Below are 21898 nucleotides of genomic sequence, written 5' to 3' on the forward strand. Positions count from 1 at the left end.
TGCCCTGTGTTGTGGCAGCCCTGCTCTAGCAGGAGTGGTTCTGGCTAGCCCTACATGTAGCCTTTGCAGGCAACTGCAGGCCAGTTGAGTTTAGAGAGGTGTATGGGCAGGACATAAGGACCAGGACGTCTCCACACAGCTACGGATCAGGCTCACAACTGCATCATTTATTCCCTGCCTTCCCAAAACTCACAGAAAGCATGGGGGAAGGACAGACAGAACAGAGGGCACGCTCCCCTCCAGAAACAAAGACAACTGCAGCTCAGCTCAGGAGCCTGGGTGCTCAAACCTGGATGAGCATCTGGGGCAGGGCCATGCTCTGTCAGATGACTTCCTAAAGCTCAGGCACCCTGTCCCATGGGAGTAGCCACCCTCAGCCTCCTGCCTATAAGCTATGGTAGGCTGACCCCCACAGGCTACAGCAGTTTACAAGTCCCTCCAGCCCTGATCCCCTCTAGCAAGGCTCCCTAACCCCTTAGTCAGGTAAGGCAGAGACTTGGTTTTCCTGCGCTTGAAGGCTTCCAGGTCCCGGTGAGTGCTCATAATCAGTCGACTGTTGAAGAAACAGAAACAGGGTGGAACTAGCTGTGCCCTGCCACTGCACAGGACCCTGTCTCAGCCACACCTGCCAGGTGGCTCCTCACAGGTGTGTTGTAAATGGCAGGTGCAGTGAGGCAAGACAGAAACAGCCTGGGCCGGGGCCACACTACCCCCTCACCCACACCTGGAATGCCACCTCAGTTCCTACTCGATGTTGTAACCTCTGGTAACTTGAGTTGCCCTTACTTGAGACTGGAGAGCTCTACCACAAGGCCTCGCACCGTGTCTGTTGCGTCCTGCATCCTGTAGGGCTCCTGGGCCCAGGTTCCCACATGGGGTCTGTCAGGAAATGGGAAGGAAAGGGGTGGCCTAAGAGCTCAGGATGATCCAGCGTTCCTTGTGTTGAACACTCCCCACCCCATCCCGCCCTGAATATCCTAGCTCCAACCCCTGCCACCATGGACTGCCACACCAGGGCTGGTGCCATAACCCTCCTTGACCCTCCCAAATAATGGGCACCACCTGTCCTCACCTGGCCCCTGGCCCTTCCCATTGTCTCTGCTCATACTGAATTCCTGACCATTCTTCAGTGCCTCTGAGGACTCTGGATTATTCTTTCCCAGTTTGTCTTGATAGTCAAATTTAACTCTGTGGACTGTCCCGTTCTCAACACTTGGTCATTTGACACTAATTTGCTCCCTAGGATCACTCAAGACAGTAAAGGAGGCATGCCACTGCATTTCCTCAAGGATGTGCAGCCTGGCTGTGCAGACTGGATAGGACCGTCAGCTCTGGTTCACAGCTGGCTTTATACTCGGGAGCCCCAGTTCTGCTACACAGGCCCCAGACACCTGATGGCGCTGCCCATCTGGCCCTCAGGTTTCCTCAAGTGACACTCAGCCTCAGGCCACCAACTGACTCCAGGGCCCAATTTGGGGGCTCCTGTTTACCAACAGGAAGCTGAAATGTTCCTGAATAACAGTGGGTAACAGAGCTAACCTGCTTCTGGTACACTGAAGGAAGAAACTGAGCCACAGGGAGGGGCTGTGCTGACAACGGGCAGTAACAACGGGCAGAAGGGATGAACATTACAGAGGGCAGAGGCTGGAGCAGGGAAAGGGAAAAAAGAGGTCACACTGGCACCCCAGCCTCCTCCATGATTGCCTGACACAAACAGAAACTTGGCAGTAAATTGTAAGTCTGCAGAAACACTGTCAGGTTCGGGGGGGGGGGGGGAGGGCTCCAAGGGCCAGAGTTGATGGCAGCCTCAAGACTGTTTCTGACCACAGTTCCTCCTGCTTGGACACCAGTTCATGTGACTCAGGAACACCCAGGCTCCTCCTCTTAGGATACCCATGTCCAAAGAGGCTAGAACAGTTCAAGGTGCTAGAGGGACTCAGCTCCCACGGACAGGCCCTTCCTTCTTTGGGTGTGAACCAAGGGCACCTGAGTTCCCTTGAGGGACATATGGTGCATGGTAGTTTGAAAGACAGGGCAAGCTCCCATTCCGGATTGAAGACTGGAAAGCCTACCTGGGCTGAGGTTTGGCCACCGCCTTTGGGGATCCTCCGATGGCATATGAGCTAGGGACAGGCCAGCCAGGGTCTGACATATTCCCTGAAGGAAAGCCCTGGAAGGAGTAGGTTCAGTATATGAATCACCCAGCCTGGCAGAGGGAAACATCCACAGCACCCAAGACTTCTCCTTAGCTGAACTTCTCCAAAAGCAGCATGATGCCAGCAAAGGGCTCCAAGCACAGCTGCTCTGCTGTCCTCTTCCTTGTCCTTGCAACAGGCCGATGTGCATTGTGGGATACACTAATGTGTTTTATCCTGATCACTATGGAAGTGTCTCAAAGTATTTTAAAGCTCCTGGAGCAAAGCTAGGTGCAATGGTGTATGCCTCTAATTCCAGCACTTGTGAGGCAGAGGTAGGCAGATCTGTGAGTTCAAGGACAGTCTGATTTACACACGAGTTCTAGGACAGCCAAGACTATATAATGTACTGAGACCTTGAAAAAACAAAACAAAACAAAACAAAACAAAACAAGAAATAAGACCAGGCAAGGCAGTGCTCATCTGTAATTCTAGCAACTTGAGGGTCTGGAACAAGACTGATGCTTGTGAATTTGGGGCCAGCCTCCTGTTTCAGGATACCCTGTGTGAGTCTCATCACTAAGTCTGAGATCCTGCCTCCTTTAAGACCCTAGAGCCAGGACACACAGAACACTGGTGCCTGGGAGACTAGGAGAACACTGGGGGTTTGAGATCAGTGTGGCCTGCAAAGTGAGACCCAGGTGACAGCAGCTGAAAGGAGGTGATGTTGCCTGCCTAAGGCCTAAGTGTCCAATACGGGAAAAAGTCTGGCGTGGGAATTCCTGAAGAGACTGGCTAGACTGGTGGTATAGAACTGGGAGGATCATTTGAGCCCAGCCAGGGTAACCTTGCAAGACCCATGTAAAGTAAAATAAAATCTGGTGTTCAACATTTGCCTATCACACTACATTGCTTAGCTGTGGGGAGGAGAATCTCCCCTCAAAGGGACCACATCTCTACCAGGCCCATGGGGTACTGCCTTTGACAGAAGGGGCTATGGCACTGGAAGCCCTGGAAACCTCAGCCAAAACTCTAGGCGGGACCAAAGAATCTCTTTCCTCAAGTACTAGGGATAGAGCCCAGGGCCCCACTCATGCCACTCAGCCATGCCAGCTGCACGAGCTTCAAACCAACACACTGAAGTGTGGGGAAAAGTTCCTGGTAGGAGAGCACTGTACAAGTCAGACTGTCACTGCAGGGCGACTGAACGGCATGTCTTTCTGAGACTGCGGTGTGGCTGGGTGTGAGGTCAGCAGGGACCCCTGTTCTGATCGTAGGTGTCCCTATGTTGGGAGATGCAGCCTCTGCCATCTAGCTGGACGGTCTTCCTGAATTGCCTTCCCCTGAGAACACGCTCAGTGGCTAGGTCACCTGACTTGTTCAGGGATACCTGATGTCAAAGCTAACAGCTCCCAGGCTGGTGCTGCCTGTTGAGTATGACACAGGCTGTGCTAGGTTCCTGTGATCCTGATAGGTTTATTTACAAAGATGGGATAGAACACAGGCCTCTCACAGTGCTAAGACAAATCACACTGTGCTATACCTCAGGTCCACTGTCCTGGGAAGTATAGTCCAGCAGTTCCCCAACAAGGATGGAAAAGTGTGTTTTTCCTTCGTCCTTTTGGTGCCAGGACGGAACCCAGGGTCTTAAAGCACGGTTGCCTATTTCTTGGATTGAACACTAGGTAAAATTCTTTGCTTGCATTGAGGGGTTCTGTCTAATGAAAAGCTTCCCTCAAGGGGAATAACCTTTGAAATGTAAGTAAAGAAATATATCTAATAAAAATTTAAAAAAAGAAAAGCTCCCCTCAAAGAGTCAAAATGGACTAATAGGTATCTCAACGGCAGGTTGTGGCGCAGTGTGAAATTTTGGCTCTTTGGGAGAATGCTCTCGTAGCCACCCAGCTCCCTATCCCAAGGCAGAGCAGCTTTAGACTCCGGGAGGCATAGGTGCACCAGGCTCTACCTTGCCCAAAGCTGCTGTGATCCCCCCACCCCCCTCCTTAGACACCTATGTTGTGTAAACAGTGTCAGACACATTAGCCCCATCTTGCTACCTAATGGTGCCAGGGTGCGCTGAGTACAGAGCTCTTACCTGCTCCATGTTGGTGGCATCCAGGGCATCCTGTATCTGGCTGTCAGGCAGGAAGTCTAGTTCCATTGCAGAGGACTCCTGCCATGCAGCCTGGTCTCTGAGACTGGGAGCTGGCTGCTGCTTCCCTGCTGGGTGTACAGGAATGTCTGGGCTGCTGTGACAGGCCTTGGAGCTCTGGGGAGGGTCACTAGCTAGACAAGTGTGCTCTAGCTGAGAGGGGGTATGAGGGTACAGACTGAGGCCCTCCAAGTCTTGATCATAAGTTAGGCCACTTAACTCCACCACCTTTTCATCCATGGGCTGTGCTGGTAAAGGCAGCATTCCTATATCCCCTGGCAGCTGTCCATCAGAGCCAGGGTCCTTGGTCTTGACGGCAGGACCCATTTCCTGGGCTATATGGCTGGAATCTCCAGCTTCCACCATGGGCTCTTGTTTCACAGGTACTGCAGTCTCAGTGATGTTTGCCAGGGTCTCATCACCAGGGGACTTCTCTTTCCATCTGGTCTCCTTGCTGCCTGCTGGGGTCTCCTCAGCAAGAGTCCCACTGCAGCCTCCATCAGGGATCTGCCCATCTGGAGAGCCCAGCAGGCTGCCCACCTCTAGTGCACTGTGTTGCAGCACAGAGAGATCTAAGCTCACTTCTGTAATGACGCTGTCCATAAGAGAGGCACCCGCTGGGCTACCGAAGCTGGGTGCTGCAGCTGTGCTGTGAAGAATGTGTGTGGGGACAGAGAGGTCTTGAGCCACAGACCAGGTCTCTAGGCATGGTATGGTAGGATCTGAGGCAGGAACTAATGCTGAAGTGTAGAGGATGTCTTCTCCTTCCTGGGGTTCCCCAGAATGCTGGGCCTCTGCTTCCCCTCCTTGGGTACCTCCTTCCTGTGGGGTGCTGCTATCTGCCTCCCTGCCTTCAGCAGCAGCAGCCGACAGGGTTCTTCCCTGGCTACTACTGTCTTGAACTGTGGCCATCTCAAAACCATTGTTCTCCAAGCTTCCAGTATCTAGTGAGCTGGTCCTCTCCTTTGAGAGGGTACCATCTGGCTGTGTCTGGTCTTCTGGTCTTCTGGCATCATGGAGAGGGAACCTCAGGGACTCTCTCTGTGGTTGGCTGGCTGCTTCTAGGGCACCTAGCTCTGGCGTTGTTTCCTGTGGAAATAGAAGATTCAGCCCTGGACGTAGATAAGCAAGCACTCTGAAGAACATTTCCAGTTGAGGACCCTGTCCTCAAGATCAGATAGTTGTACCCACCACTGGGTACCACAGGGCTGTGGAAGCTGCTTTAGGCAGAGCTTTGTGCTAAGGCAGGAGGACAGGAGGTACACACACCCCTCCTTTTATGGGAACCTCCCTGCCAGCACCAAGCACTCAGAATCTCAGAGTATAACATTCCAGGTGGTAGGCTGTGGGGTGACTCCATAATAGGACATTTGCCTAGCTGCACAAGGTCCTGAGTTCTATACCCACGCCAGAGTCAGTGAAGGGTTAAAGGCTCTGCTACCCAATGGTACACCTCATCAGCTTACTGTGTTATCTTTGTTGTGTAAGTATGTATGTGCGCATGCTGGTACACACACATATGTGCCATGGTGTACATATGGAAGTCAGAGGACAACTTGTGGGAGTCTCTCCTCCTAGGAGAGTCCTCAGATTGTCAGATCTGGTGACATGTGCCTTTACCAGCTAATCCATCTTGCCAGCTGCTTGTCCACTTACAGACGTACCAGAGCCAGTGAGATGGCTCGATGGTATAGGTGGCACTTTGTCAAGCCTAATGGCCTGAGTTTGATCCTTGGAATCCAGCTGATGAAGAGAACAGACTACACAGAGTTGCTTTCTTCCACATGCACAACACACACACACACGTTTTATTTTATGTGTATGATACAGAGATTTTCCCTGCACCGCTGTATGTGCACCACTTTCATATCTGGTGCCCTGGAGGTCAAAGAGGGCATCATGTCCTCTGGAACCAGAGTTACAGATCATTGTGAGCTATCATGCAGGTGCTGGGAATTGAATCTAGATTCTCTGGAAAAGCAGCCAGTGCTTTTAACTGGTGAACCATCTTTCCAGCCCTCATATTTTTTTACACGGCTCCTGACTTGCACAGAAGCCCCAAGAAGCAGAGGAGGCTCTGGGAGCAGGCCTTCCTTTCTGAACTGACTATTTCCATGCAAACTGCATGTCACGGTGCCCTCAGTGACCTTAGATGTGATGGTTGACAAGTAGTACCCCCCAGACAGATAGCTGGAGAACTCCAGGAAGACCAAGGTCGATCAGCAGGAGCAGCCAACCTAGGGAAGGCTCTTACCTGGCTTGTGGTGCAGCTCTCTGGATCCTCTTCCCATGCCTTGGTTTTTCTAGTTACTGTCTTCCTTGGTTTGGCAAACTGAGGGACAAACCTCCCCACTGAGCTCTGTAAAAGGGACATAAGAACAAAGCAATGATATGAAAGGACAGGGTCTCAGAAAGACCAGCCTAGGGATGGCACTTCCCTGCCTGCTAGGAAGCATTTCCCTCTCGGGTACAGACCAAACTGGCCCTTACTTTGGCTTTTTCTTCAGACTAGGTCTATCTATGTAGCTCTGGCTGTCTTGGAGCTCACTATGTAGACCAGGCTGCCTCTACCTCCTGAATGCTGGGACTAAAGGTATGTGTCACCATGCTCAGCTCTTGCTTACTTTAAGGTTTCCCACCACCCCTGGATTTCTGGTTTTGAAATGAGATTTCATATAGCTTAGGCTGGCCTTGATCTTGATGTATAGCTGAAGTTGACTTTGAATTCCTTCTACTTCTGGTCCTCCTATACTCACCTCTGAAGTACTAGAATTACAGGTAAGGTAACATCATACCTGTTTTATGCAGCCTTGGGGTTAGACCCAGGTCTTCATTGCATGTTAGGGCGAGCATTCCACCAACTGAGCTACATCCCAACTGTACATCCCTTACCTACATCTCCAACCTTACCCTGTTTCATTCATTCATTCACTATTGATTGATTGATTGGTTGATTGATTGGGTTTTTTTGAGACAAAGTTTTCTCTGTGTAGCCCTACAGAACTAGCAGTTCTGTAGACCAGGTTGTCCTCGAACTCACAGAGATCCTCTTGCCTCTCTTCTTGCTGAGTGCAGAGATTAAAGATATATACCCCCACCGCCTAGCTCCTTACCCTGTTTCTTGAGACAAGGTCTTACTCTGTAGCCCAGACTAGTCTAGAATTCACTGTTTAGTCAAGGCTGGCCTTGAACTCAGAGGTTCACCTGCCTCTGTTTCTCAAATTCTTGTAGGCTCACAGACAACTGTTATCTTTACTCCTGCATGTCTCTGCGGCCCTGTGGGCAATAAGGTGCTGCTGGCCATGAACAGGATATAGAACTTAAAACAGGAGGCTCACCTGGGAAGGAGGCAGGGGGACCAGCTCTTTTGGTGATCCTGGGAGGTCAGAGGCAGCTCCTGTGTCCTCCACTGGGCAGCTGAGTGGAAAGAAGCAGAGAAGGACTGAAGTCCTTCCAGATATCATTTACATAGCAAGACAGAGGGTGGTCAGGGGTGCAGCTCCAGGAGGGGAGGAACATAGTATGTGAGGCTCTGAGCTCTATCCCCAACACGCACGCATACACACACACACAGACACACATGTGCACACACACACAGACACACACATAGGGGCGCACACACACATGTGCACACACACACAGACACACACACACACAGACACACACACACACACACACACGTGTACCACAGCACACCCATGCATACCTTCTCTCTCTCACACTCAAAGGATAAAGAGGGATAAGAACCTAGATGAAAAGTGACTCTGAATCTTCAAGGGAGGCCCTGAGAGTCCTTTCACATCAATTCCTTGTTCTCTCCCATGGGGCTGAGGATAGAACCCAGGGCCTGGCACCTGCTTGGCAAGTGCTTTACCACTAGGCTCCAGATTACCTGCTTTGAAAGGGTGAGATTTACAAAGACACAAGATCAATATACAAAGCACAATATTAACAATTAAAAAAAAATCTGAGAAGACAGCTCAGCGGGTAAAAGCCCTTGTCAGACATGTGTAAGGCCTGAATAAACACTGGGGGAGAGGTGCAGCCACCTGTAATCCCAGCACCCCTATGAGGAGATGTAAGGAGGAAAAGGCAGGAGAACCCCTGAAAGCTTGTGAGCAGCTGGTCTGTGCATAACCTGCCTCAAGCAAGCAAAGTAGGACCAACAGACACCCTAGGTTATGTCTCTGACCTCCTTTCACATCCATACACACTAAAAAAGAAGGGAAGGAAAGGAGGGAGGGAGGAAAAAGAAAGAAAATCTTAACCAGGCATGGTGGTGTGCACTTCTAACCCCAATACGAAGAAAGCAGAGGCAGGTAGATCTCTGTGAGTTCAAAGCCTACCTAGTCTACACAGCAAGTTCCAGGCCAGCCAGGGTTATGTTGTAAGACCGTGTCTCAGAAGGAATGAAGGTGCGGGGTAGTCCAGGAGAACTGTCATGCTCAACAGTTCCCATTCAGAACTCTATCCCGCCCTGCAGTTGCACACTGCAGTCATTTGGGTGGCTCTGGACACTGACAAGCTTCCCCCCACATTGTAAGTTATGTTTTATATTGACTTTCTTTTCTGTGACTGTTGCTGTATATAGGTATTTCTTAGGGAAATATGTATTTTAAAAAATAGCTCGGGGTTGGGGATTTAGCTCAGCAGTAGAGCGCTTCCCTAGGAAGCGCAAGGCCCTGGGTTCGGTCCCCAGCTCCGGAAAAAAAAAAAAAACTCAAAATAGGTAGAATCTGGGCTGGAAGAGATGGCTCAGTGGTTAAGAGCACCGACTGCTCTTCCAGAGGTCCTAAGTTCAAATCCCAGCAACCACATGGTGTCTCGCAACCATCTGTAATGGGATCCGATGCCCTCTTCTGGTGTGTCTGAAGACAGCTACATGCACTCATACATAATAAATAAATAAATCTTTAAAAATAAAAAAGGATAGGTAGAATCCTTCTCCCAACTCCTCTGGTCTTTGTAGACTGGGAGGCCACACAGCAGTGCCATCCCTACTGGCCTAGAAGTGAGTAGAGGATTGCATTTCTGTGCTTTTCTGGGAGGAAGGCTTAGGTGACATGTGGCTTACACAAGTCTGAGGAACCAATATTTGTGGCTTCATGGGTGCCACTGTTAGCAAGATTGTTGTGATGTGAAATCAGACAGACACACATGCAGAGCAGCTGTGGGGAGTGAGCACATGCCTCGGTACCTATAATTCAGTAAATGTGATCACCTAGGCCACAATATCTTCCCCAAAGATGTCAGCTACCAGTCATTTTGTTTCTCCTAGTTCACTTTCCTTCCTTCCTTCCTTTTGGTGATAAGGTCTCACTATGTAACACAGCTGGCCTCAGACTAACAGATATCTATCTGCCTCAGCTTCCCAGGGGATTAAAGGCATATGTCATTATGACTGGCCTGATTTTCTTATACATGTGTGTACATATGTGTGCACACATGCATGTAGAATCCAAAGGACAACCTAAGGTGTCATCCTCAAAACATCTTGAGACAGTTTCTCACTGGCCTGGAGCTCATCAATTAGGCTGGACTGCTGGCACTGAGCCTCAGGGACCCAGCTGTCCTAGCCCCAGCCTTGGAATTACAGGAGCACACCACACCACCACTGAGACTTTTCCCATGGGCAACTTAGGTCTTTGCACAAGTTCCTTACCACCTGAACTATCTTCCCAACTTCTTCCAGTAGTGTGGTTGAGACTGAGATGGAATTGATGTTATCTGTGACCTTTCTCCAGTGAAAAGAACCATGAGATAAAGACCTGAGCCAAGGCCCCAGAAAGGGTTGCAGTGGTGGCTGGTCATCTCGGACCACTTGTCGTTCCCTTGGGCTTGCTGTGAATGACTGAAGAGGGACGAGCCTGCTGGAGAGTTCTGAGCTACCTACCTGGAAGCTGCCGGTTGTGGTTCCTCCCCAGCTGGCTCTACAGAAGGAGCAGGTTCTGAGCTGTCTTCTGACTCTCTGGAGTGGTGTGAATGGACCGTCATGGACCTCTGGGGGCTTCCACGGGGGTCTCTCAGCCGTGGGTTCTTAGAAGGCTTTGAGGGATGGAGGCTGCCCCCTGGTTTAGAGAGGGAAGTAAGGGGCAGGGACTCAAGCAGGCTTAGCATAGCTGTCAGCATAGCAGAACAGGACCACAGCTGGACTAGGTGAGTGGGTCTATGATGAGGGCAAGAAGGCCAGTTCTGATGCTTACCGTGGTGGGAAGATGGGAGAGAGCCCCACTCAAGATGCAGGGCCCATTTCCTCATATGGCCATACAATTAGATTTTTTTTTTCTTTTCTGTTAAGATGGGCTCTTACCCTGTAGCCCAGAGTGGCTATGAACTTTCCATCCTGCTGCCTCAGCCTCCAAAATACAAGGACAGGTGACCTGCATTTTGGAAGCTAATTGAAGGACTTTGTATGAACATAGTATAATTTTTTAGGGGGTCACTCAGCTTATTGTTTGAGACAGAGATTCTCACTGGGCCCTGAAATTTTATCAAGAAGGCTAGGCTGGCTAAATGCCAGCAACCCAGGAAATGTTCTGTCTCTGCCTCCCCAGTGTTGGGATTCCAAGTGTGCCAGCTCCTGTGTGCTTCAGCAACAGAGCCAGTGCCCTGGCTTGATCCATAGTTTGGCTATGACTGAGATAGAATAGGTTGTATTTTTTTTATTTTACTTTATGTGAATGGGTATTTCATCTACATGCATATCTGTGTTCAAGTGTGGAACCTGAAGGGGCCAGAAGAGAACATCTTCTGGAATTACAGACACTTGTGAACCATATGTGGGAAATGGAGATTGAACCCAGGTCCTCTGGAAGAACAGAGAATCCTCCAGTCCTGAGATTGAATCTTGAAGCAGTTTAACTCCAAGCCACATGGGACAAGTGGGACCAAGCCATCTTTCCCCTGGGAGACGTATGGCAGCTGGAGCCATAGACGAGGTCCCCATGAGCCTCTACTTCTTATCATGGCTTTCCTTTTCACATGACAGTGGTTCTGCTAGTTTCTGAGGCATTAGTCATCTCCCTTCTCCCTACAACTGAGCTGCATGTGAAGAGAGTTTGTTCTTTTGTGTCTTCCTCTGTTTTGATAGAGGAATGTACAGAACCGCTCTGATGTTCAGTGATCCAAAGTGATAACGAAACACACAGAAGCCCACCGGTGTGGTGGTGCACGCCTTCAGTTCCAGCACCTGGGAAACTGAAGTAGAGAGATTTCAAGTATGAGACTAGCCTGGATTACATGAGATCCTGTTTTAAAAAACTAAGCTTTTAGAACATATCCTCATCAGGCATAGACAATGAAACCTGGAGTCCACAAGCTGCCCTAGACAACTGCAGAGTATATCTTAGAAAAAGTAGGACCAAAGGTATAGGAGGCCTCTTGGTCTCTTATGTCTTGTCAGCTCTTCCCTGTCACTCAGTGAAACAGGAGTTGTCCTTACTGTCCTTGGCAGCCTAAAACTACTTATGAAATATTTTCTTCCTTCCCTTTAAGGAGTGATCCCCTTGCCTCACCCTTTCAAAGTAGCTATGATTACAGGCATATGCCACCACACCCAGTATTATGTGTGTCATGTGTAGACATAAATACAATTCTCCCTGCCAGTACTGGAGAATGAATGTATAGGACATCACACAACTAGGTGTGTTTGTGTACACACACACACACACACACACACACACACACACACACTCGCCTTTTGCCCCCAGCTCAGTATTGAAGGTTGAATGCAGGGCCTCACATAGGTTAGGTAAGCAAGAGTCTACCAAGGAGCTACTTCTGTTTACATTCTTGAGGTAGGGTCTTACAGTTGCCTAGGCTGACTTTGCACTCTCTCTATAGCCCAGGCAAGATTTAGCTCACAGTCTCTTTCTTTATAGAGTGTAGGCCTGTGCCACCAGCCCTGGCTTGAATATCCATTTTCTGAAGGAAGGATACTCACTTGCACAGATGCCATCAATCATGGCTGGGCTCTCAGACCCAGCCCCATTCTAAGCCTGTGTTCAGTGAACACAGCAAATGCACATTCCAATAAGTTACACACACACTCCTAAGATCTGGTGTGTTATGAAGAGACTTAGAGGCGAAGTGCTTCCATTATGCCATCCTTCCTCATGTCCTCAGAAAAGGTCAGGTTCTGTAGCCCAGGCTGGCCCTGATCTGGTAACTCTTTTTACTTCAGTTTGCCAAGTACAGGGATGATGAGGACACCATCACATACAACCTGTGGTGACATTTTCCAGGCAAGAAAGCTGTGGCTAAGCAACCAAGAACAAGATCTGGTTCAATTCCAGAGCCTACACATTCAAGAGTCCTTTACACATTCATAGAGTACCTACTGTATCTTGGGCTTCTTCCAGACAAGTAGAACAAAATAGAAAAACAATACACAATACAAATGTAAGAGCCAGGGATGGTGGCATCCATCTGTGACCCAGCTCTGGAGGGCTGGAGAAAGGCAAATCCCTGGAGCACGACGGCCCAACTGGTGACCTCTGGGGCAGTGAGAGAGACCCTGACTCAGAAAATAAAGTGGAGAGTGACTGAGGAAGACACCTGACATTGCTCTGGCCTCTGTATACATAGTCACCCATAAATGACATGTACTATACCTACATGCACGTATGCATAGGCACACCCATAATGCACATGCACTATACCTACATGCATGTATGCATAGGCACACCCATAATGCACATGCACCATACCTACATGCATGTATGCATAGGCACACCCATAATGCACATGCACCATACCTACATGCATGTATGCATAGGCACACCCATAATGCACATGCACCATACCTACATGCATGTATGCATAGGCACACCCATAATGCACATGCACTATACCTACCTACATGCATGTATGCATAGGCACACCCATAATGCACATGCACTATACCTACCTACATGCATGTATGCATAGGCACACCCATAATGCATATGCACTATACCTACCTACATGCATGTATGCATAGGCACACCCATAATGCACATGCACTATACCTGCATGCACAGACATGAACACAGAACCACACAACAGTGCTAGGATGGAACTAAAGACCCTGACATGTTAAAGTGTTCTGTTGCTAAGCTATGTCCCAGTCCTCCAGTTCTTTCTTTTCTGCTCCTCTGGTGCTGTGCACTTGTTGAGCTGTCTCATAACATACGTTGACCTCACTAAGATCCTGCAGGTGTCCAGTGCTCCTGGGTCTCCATCTTCTGCTCACACTGATGCCAGGCCCCCCTCCCATAGGTGCCTGCTCTAAACAGCACTGTGGCCCAGGACGTTCTTGAGGATGTCTATGCTTCTGCCTCTCACTCTGCCACAAAAGACAAAATAATAGCCTTGCTCGGTCGGTTGCCTGAGATTGATTCAATGGACATTTGTACCAAAGCATCGACAGCCGTCGACAGTACTTTCTATGACCTGTCCCTCACAGGACTGATTCAAATCAAGTAAGGCAGAACCTCATGTTCCACACCAAAAACTGGAGATGCAGGAAGCAAAGGGCCACCTTCTTCCTACTTGTCCGACCCATCGGGGGAGGGGGGGACACACAGAAAAAGGTCCCTAGGGATGCAGTCCAAGGCCAAGAGAGGTGACCTGCCATGGTCCTCATGCCATGATCCCAGCTGTCCTCAGTTTTTTCCTTGAAAGTCAGAGAAATCTCTGTGCCTCCAAGTGACCTGGGCCCTCTGCATAAAACAAGTATGAGCTGTTAATCACTTTTGTCTCACCGAGGGAAAAATGAGTACAATTCTTAATTCCTCCCTCATGGCCAGGGGTGGTGACATACCAGAGGTAAGCGAGGCCTGCAGAGTCTGTATATAGAGGACCAGTGAGCTACACAGTAAGATCTTGTCTCAGAAAGAAAGAAAGAAAGAAAGAAAGAAAGAAAGAAAGAAAGAAAGAAAGAAAGAAAGGAAGGAAGAATGAATGAATGAATGTATGTTTAGCCACCCCCCAAGGAAAGACAGTGCTTTCTTTTTTTTTTTTTTTTTCGGAGCTGGGGACCGAACCCAGGGCCTTGCGCTTCCTAGGTAAGCGCTCTACCACTGAGCTAAATCCCCAGCCCCAAGACAGTGCTTTTAAGTTTCAGATACCTTACCTTAGTAACAGGGAAGCTGCAGTACTTCATGGAAGACTGGATGTTTCAAAGCCACTGCGATCAACAGGCCTATAATTCTAGTACAAGCGCTCATATAGACTACACTACATAAATAGTAGTAGTAGTAGTAGTAATAGTAATAATAATAATAACAACAATAATAATAATAATAAACAGACAAACCAACCAACCTACAAAAAACATAGGATGAGGAGATAGAACGCTTCTGCTCTTTTCCAAGAGGTGCCTGGGTTGGGTTTTCAGCACCCATGTCAGCTGCCTGTAATTCCAACTCCAGGGAATTCCTCCTCCTCCTCTGGTGTGTGCATGCTTTAAGTGTTTGTTTTTTACCTGGGAAGTTTTATTTTCTTTCTTTGGGGGATGGTAGAACCTGGCAGCTAATCTGGCCAGAAACTCACTATGTAGCTCAGGATGGTCTTGAACTTCTGATCCTTCTGCCTCCAGGTCCCCAGCGCTGAGGTTACAGCTGTCCGTTACCCCTTCTGGTTTATGTGGTACTGGAGCTAGAACATAGAGCTTCATGTATGTTACACAAGCATTCTACTAACTGAGCTGTGTTTATTATTCAAATGAAGAAAAAGGTTTCTTTTTTTATTTGCTACCAGGGCCTTTCTTACACATACCAGACAAATGTCCCACCACTCAGCTACACTCGTGGGTTCTCAAGGGAAGAAATTTTACATTGTTTGTTAATAAGCAGAGCCCATTGTGGGGACTTAAAAACTTAAAAACAATTAAAGCATGTGGTGGTGGTACAATCCTTTAATCCCAGCACTCGAGAGGCAGAGGCAGGTAGATCTCTGAGTTCTAAGCCAGCCTGGTCTACAGAGCAAGTTCCAGGACAGCCATGGCTACACAGTGAAATTTTGATTCAAAAACCAAAAACCAACCATCCAACAATGACCATAGCAACAACAAAACAACCCAGAATTGGTAAGTCAGCATGTGTGGTATAAGGTGCTTGTATTCAGTAAAAACACAGAGGTTGGGGTTGGGGATTTAGCTCAGTAGTAGAGCGCTTGCCTAGCAAGCGCAAAGCCCTGGGTTCGGTGCCCAGCTCCGAAAAAAAAGAAAAAAACAAAAAACAAAAACAACAACAACAAGAACAAAAAAAACCACAGGGGTTGGGGAGATGACTGTCAGCAAATGTAAGGACTTGAGTTTAGATACCCAGTACCCACATAAAAGCCAAGCTAATCACGTCTCTGTCTATAACTCCAGTTTTCAGAGGTGGATAGAGATGAAAACAGCTGTACTGAACTGAGAAACTACAGGTTCAGTGAGAGACCCTGTCTCAAAAGTAAAGTGGAGAGCTATTGAGAAAGACACTTGATGCTGCCATCTGGCCTCAATATGAATATCCGCTAAGACATTCACATATACGCACACGCACACGCACATGGGAAGGAGGTTTGGGTGGGAGAACCCCTGCTCCCCCCAGGATTTGAGTGTGCAGACTTTTCTGAAGCTGTGGGTTCCTCATTTTCAGGTTTGACCAACCAGAGATGGAGAAAAACTACACCTATATTAACCATGTAGAGACATTTCCTGGCCACCTCCCCAAGTAATACAGTAATTTACATATCATTTATATCCTGCTCAGTACTCTTAGTCATTCAGGGATTGAGTTACTCGTAGATGCTGCGCAAACACTCCAGTGTTCTATTCTATGTAAGGCACTTGGGCATCGTGTAGTCTGTTACGGGTAGGAGTCCTGAGTGAGACCAGCTATACACAGCAGAGGATTAAAGTAGCACTATAATGAGGTTGGTTTCCTGTTCTTAATAGTTTGACCACTGTTCTTATATTCTGTTAGATACTAACACTAGGGGAAGCTAGAGAAGAAAAGATAGGGTTCCTTAAACTATTTCTGAGACTTATCAGTAACCCCCAAATTATTTCAAAATGAAGTTTGGCTTTTTCAACTGTGTGATCCACGCTGGCCTCAAATTGCTTCAGACTCCCAAGCACTGCCAGCACAAGTGACATAATGGTTTTTTAAGTCTAAAAGGACAAGGAGCTTGAGCCTTCTGCAGCTGAGCCATACCCCCAGCACCCTGTTCATTCCAGCACTGCAAACAAGTGAGCTTGCTGGACTGTCCAGGGAGGCGAGCGATGCATAGCTATTCCCGTGGGGACACTGTGGCTGGGGTACTGTGCTCTCAGGGCTGTCCTGGGAAAGGTAAATTTGGAGCAGTGGCCATGGCTGCCACTTACTAGATGCCAGCAGCATCTTCCCTCATATCCTTCCCCCAGTGTGAAAATAAAAAATGTCTACAAACATTACCAACTATCCCCAAAGGATCTAGCTAGATTCCCCCTCCCAGCTGAGCAAGAACCAAGATTCTAAAGGTGGCCTGCTTGTCCCAGGGCTGGATTTACCCCTGCACTTAAAAAAGAAAAAGCTTAGTTTTTAAATAAATGTAATAATTTTATTTTATGCTGGGTGGTGGTGGCTCATGCCTTTAATCCCAGCACTCAGGAGGCAGATGCGGGCAGATCTTTGTGAGTTTGAGGGCCAGCCTGGTTTACAGTTACAGAGTGAGTTCCAGGACAGTGAGGGCTATACAGAGAAATCCTGTCTCAAAAAAATTACATTTATTTATTTGTATATTAGGGAGGCACATGTGGGAGTCAGTTCTGTTCTTTTACCATGTAGGTTCTGGGATCAAACACAGTTAGAATGGCTTGGAGGCAAGCATCTTGAGTCACTGAATTATCCCAATTAAAGTTTAAAAAAAATATATATGGTGCACATGTATGGAGGGCAGAGGCCTTCTTTGGGTGTTGTGGTGGTTTGAATGAGAATGGCCACCACTGGCTCATTTATTTGAATGCTTGGTCCCTAGTTGACAGAACTGTTTTGAGAAGGAGGTGTGTCCTTATTGGGGGTTTCAAAAGCCCACGTCAGGCCTAGTCTCTATCTCTCTGTCTCTGTCCCCTCCTCCCTGCCACCTTCCCTAGACCTGCTGCCTATGGATAAGATGTAAGCTCTTGGCTACTGCTCTGATGCCTGACTGTTGCTGTGTTCCCCACCATGATGGCCATGGACTCACTCTGAAACTGTAAGCAAGCCCCTATTACATGCTTCCTAAGCTTTGGTCATGGCGACTTCTCACAGCAATAGAACAGTAAGACGATTCTTTCTCCACTCACCTGAGCTTGCCAAGTAAGCTGGGCTGGACGACAGTCAAGTTCCAAGGATCTACCCATCTTTGCTCCTCCACCACAGTGCTGAGATTACAAGCATGTGTCACCACACCTAGCTTTTATACAAACTGTGGGGACCGAACTCATGTCTTCATGGTCACAAGGTTACTTTACTCCTCATTCCCTAAAAAGTGAGTTTTATTGTCTGGCGTAAAATACGTTAATATTTTATATTCTGGCATAAATGTTATAGCACTTAATTATGGCAAATCCATTTTTTTTTTTTTTGGTTCTTTTTTTCGGAGCTGGGGACCGAACCCAGGGCCTTGCGCTTCCTAGGCAAGCGCTCTACCACTGGCAAATCCCCAACCCCCGGCAAATCCATTTTTTAATGTGTGACCAATTATTAACTATAATAGAAGACACGAGAAAGGTACGAACAACTCAAAATCTCCACATCCTAGCCACTCGGGCATCAAGGTCCCACTGGATCTTTGCTAAACCAGCTGATGTGAGGAATGGTGGCCTCTCATGGGAGTGGGAGGAGACAGAGCCTGGGCTCCCTAAACTCACTCAGAATCCAGAGAAAGGAACAGGGGAGGTGTTCAAGTTCCGGGACCTGGGGTGGGGGTGGGGGTGGGGGCTGGCAATGGGAAAACCACAGTACAACCAAGAAATGGCAGACTCCAAGTCTTTAGGGGTTTTTTTTGTTTGCTTTTTTTGTTTGTTTGTTTGTTTGTTTCTTTTTTTCCGGAGCTGGGGACCGAACCCAGGGCCTTGCGCTTCCTAGGCAAGCGCTCTACCACTGAGCTAAATCCCCAACCCCCCAAGTCTTTAGTTTTAAGGGGGAAAAATGCATCTTTCTCCCACAACCACATACAATATACCAAACAAAAAAACTTGGGCACAGAAATGTTACCCATATATACACACACGTGATAACTTAGGACATCAGGGACTGGAAGCGTCCCCTTCCTTATGATAGGATGCAGAGGTGGTAGCTGCTTGCTGGCACTCTGGGCAGGTGGGTCCCATAGACAGTAGTGGATTTTATTATTATTAAGTAGGGCAAGGTCAGCAGGTCATGAGATGGCTACCCTTGGAGACACTCTGTCAGTCATAGTTCACATCAGCACAGAGCTACAGTGACATCCACGAACACAGGGTCAGTCAGAAGACCAAAGGGTGCCTTTATCTGGCTTTTATGCTAGGGGTAAATCACAATGGTAGAGCACTTGCCTCAGAGCATAAGGCCCTAGCTTCATCTCCAGTACCGAAAAACGTAAAATAAACCAAGGTAGGTACATTTGCTGTCACTCATTTACTTAATTGGAAAATGGGGTACAGACTTATCCATAGTTACAGTGAACAGAGACTAAAACCACATTTTTGGGATCTAGATCAGAAACAGTCACATACCAGATGATCTAGTATTAGTCCTCTGCAGGAATGATCTCTGAGGTGGTTACATTTCTGCCCTGAAACCTTAAGTGGGGAAAAAACCTCTTGATCCCCTAGCCTTGAAACCAGAGGCTAGGGGAAATACTAGAAAGTTTTTTTTTTGTTTGTTTTTTTAACTATAATCTTTTCCATAATTTCTGTTATTCTTATTAGCTTGTACTAAGGTTTCACTATCTTTGAAGGTGCTTAAGACTGTTGTATTAGTGCTTTGGTGAGAAGCAGCAATTAAGTGCTATGGAGAGCTGGGTGTGGTGGTGGTATTGTGGTCTCAGCTACTTAGACAGCTAAGGTAGGAGAGTCACCTGAGCCCAGGAGGAATTCAGGGTCAGTCTGAGCAAGACAGTTTATGGGAGGGAGTTCATGTATACAGGCCAGAACACAATGCCCTGTGTCCTCCTTCAGGAGCCTTCCACCTTAGTTAGTGTGTGTGTGTGTGTGTGTGTGTGTGTGTGTGTGTGTGTGTGTTCACCTGCATCTGTATGCCAGTGCTCTTGCCTGAGCATAAGTGAGTACATGGAGTCAGAGGTCACTAGTAGGCATCTTCCTTTATCTGTATCTTCTAAAAAAGGTTAATTTTATTTGCATGAGTGTTTTGCTTGCATGTATGTGTTTGCATCTGCCCATTAGAGGCCAGAAGAGGGTGTGGGGCTAGAGTTACAAAATGGTTGTGAGCTTCCATGTGGATTCTGGGAAATGAACTTGGGTCCTCTGAAAAGCAGTTATTGATCTTAACCCCTGAGCCATCTCTTCAGTCCTACATCTCGTTTTTTGAGATAAAATCTCTCACTGAACCTGGAGGTCCCTGGTGTGTCCAGATAAGCTGTCTCCACTCCCCGTCCCCAGTGCTAGGGTACAGGCACGCACCAGCACAGCCAGCTTTTATGTGAGTGTCGGAGGGGTACAGACTCAAGTCCTCTTGTTCACACAGCAAGCACTGTACTCACCCAGCCATCTTCCCTGCCCCACTCCTTGTTTTATGAGGCTCTCTCTCTGACCTGGAGCTTGCCAAGTAGGCTAGACTTGTTTCCCAGCAAGCCACTGGAATTACAAACTAGGGCTAACCATGCCTGGCTTATAAATGTGGTTCTGGTGATTGGGCTCAGGTCCTCATGCTTATTTGGAGTCACCTCTGCAGCCCCATACTGAGATCCTATTTACAAAACATCAAAACACTGAGGCTTGGTGCCTCAGGCTTATCATCCCTGCACTGGAAAAGCTGAGGCAGGAAGATCACAAGCTCAAAGCCAGCCAGGACTACACGTGGCCTCAGTTAGGATTTCTATTGTGATAGAACCCATAAAACTATGAACAAAAGAAGTCAAGGAAGAAAGGGTTTATTCCACTTATACTTTTACAGGAACCTTAGGAACTCTCATAGGACTGGCTCTGGAGGATGCTGCTTGCTGGCTTAAGCCCCACAGCAAAGTGCTTTCTTATGTAATTTAGGACTACTGGTCTCCAGGCAGCACTGCCCACAACGAGCTGGATTCACCCACATCAACCATCAACCAAGAAAATGTTCTACAGACTTGCCTACAGGCAAATCTCTTGAAGGCATTTTCCCAATCGTGAGTCCCTTTTCTCAAATGACGCTAGCTTGTGTCAAACTAACATAAAACTAGTCAGCACACATGTCAAGAATCCCCTCCTCCATCTCAAAAACACACATTTTTTTTTAAAAAAGGTCAATTTGGGTCAGAGATGTAGTTTCATGGTTTTATCACGCAGGATAAATGTTCCGTGTCCAGTACCTCAAATAAATAAGTAAATACTAAGCAGCCAATTTGAAGCCAGGCAGGGGTGAATCCCATTTTATCTTTAATCCCAGCACTCTGGGGCTGAGGCAGGTGTATCTGTGAGTTTGAGGCCTGAGCTACAGAGCGACTTCTAGGGCAACCAGGGCTAAACAGAAACCCGGCCTGGAAACAAATGAAGACATAAAGAAAGAAAATAAAGAAAAAGCCAATTTGAATAAACCAAATACCTGAGTTCCGCTGCCTCTTCTTATTCATTTTATCTTTCCCTGAGAAATCTGAAAACAACAAGCAAACTCTACAACTGTTGCCAGCACTGAATGTCCCCATGTGTACTTGGGGAGGGGGGGTTCCCTCCTTCACTGGGCCCATCTGACAGCCTGATGAGGGGAGTCACCTGGTCTTCAGCAGGACACTGGGTGGGACGCCAGGTCTTAGCCATCTTGGATCATGGCCAGGTAGACATTCATACCCTTTCCCTGTGTGAAGGAACAATCTTGTCCTCCTCTTCATCCCTGCTCAAGTCTCTGGGTTGGAGACAACTATGTTTCTCCCCCTCCTCCACCCAAAGCTTAATTATCTGGGACATGGGGTACTTGGAAGCTTTTGAGAGGTCTCTGGAGACCCACCAAAGTCACTGAACGCCTTAGGAGGGCTACCCCGGGTCGGAGTGTCTTCCAACCAATGTCTTCAGACTGTGGGTCCCAAGGCAAGCCAGAACCAACCTGGGCCACAGCAGTAACGGAAGTTGCTGTCTTTGGTCGGGACGAGGTCAACTTGAATCTGAGAGGGAACAAGTCCCCTAAGTCACTGGTGTGACGTTTTGAGAAAATACCCACATAAGCTGTCACGGGACCGCGTGGCAAACTGGCGGTGGGAGGCAGAAAGGCCTGAGGCCTGACACTGTGAACTCCGTTCCTGGAGACCTGCCCCACAGAGGGACAGCAGGTACGCTCACACCCAATCCACCACAAAGCCTGACAGAACAGAGTGCAGCAGCTGAGCCACGGCCCTCAGGACGTCACATTGCCGCGCCCTCACACCTGCAGTCCTCCGTCTCTTTCCCGCCCGCGAGGCCTCGCCCTACGCATGCGCAGTATCAACCCCGCGC

General features: G+C 48.2%; 1 protein-coding gene across 14 annotated transcripts; it reads right to left on the reverse strand.

Annotated features, from left to right (window-relative positions):
- Window positions 1–146: 146 nt before the first annotated feature.
- Window positions 147–21832, reverse strand: Brme1 (break repair meiotic recombinase recruitment factor 1). 14 transcript variants are annotated; one of them, NM_001400966.1, is made up of 10 exons: window positions 21513–21832; window positions 21018–21065; window positions 14821–14925; window positions 10181–10355; window positions 7626–7704; window positions 6542–6646; window positions 4231–5376; window positions 2073–2170; window positions 787–879; window positions 147–553 (listed from the first exon to the last, which is right to left on the reverse strand). In NM_001400966.1, exons 2-10 carry the CDS (start codon window positions 21043–21045, stop codon window positions 427–429), a joined length of 1956 nt encoding a protein of 651 aa, NP_001387895.1. In that variant the 5' UTR covers window positions 21046–21065; window positions 21513–21832; the 3' UTR covers window positions 147–426. The 14 variants fall into 14 exon arrangements, 13 of the variants coding, with proteins under 13 accessions (NP_001387895.1, XP_038954005.1, XP_006255393.1 ...); XM_039098077.2 differs by having other exon boundaries at window positions 14821–14938; window positions 21513–21603; XM_006255331.4 differs by lacking the exon at window positions 14821–14925 and having other exon boundaries at window positions 21513–21651.
- Window positions 21833–21898: the final 66 nt, after the last annotated feature.

Source organism: Rattus norvegicus, chromosome 19 (assembly GCF_036323735.1).
Source record: "Rattus norvegicus strain BN/NHsdMcwi chromosome 19, GRCr8, whole genome shotgun sequence".
NCBI lineage: Eukaryota > Metazoa > Chordata > Mammalia > Rodentia > Muridae > Rattus > Rattus norvegicus.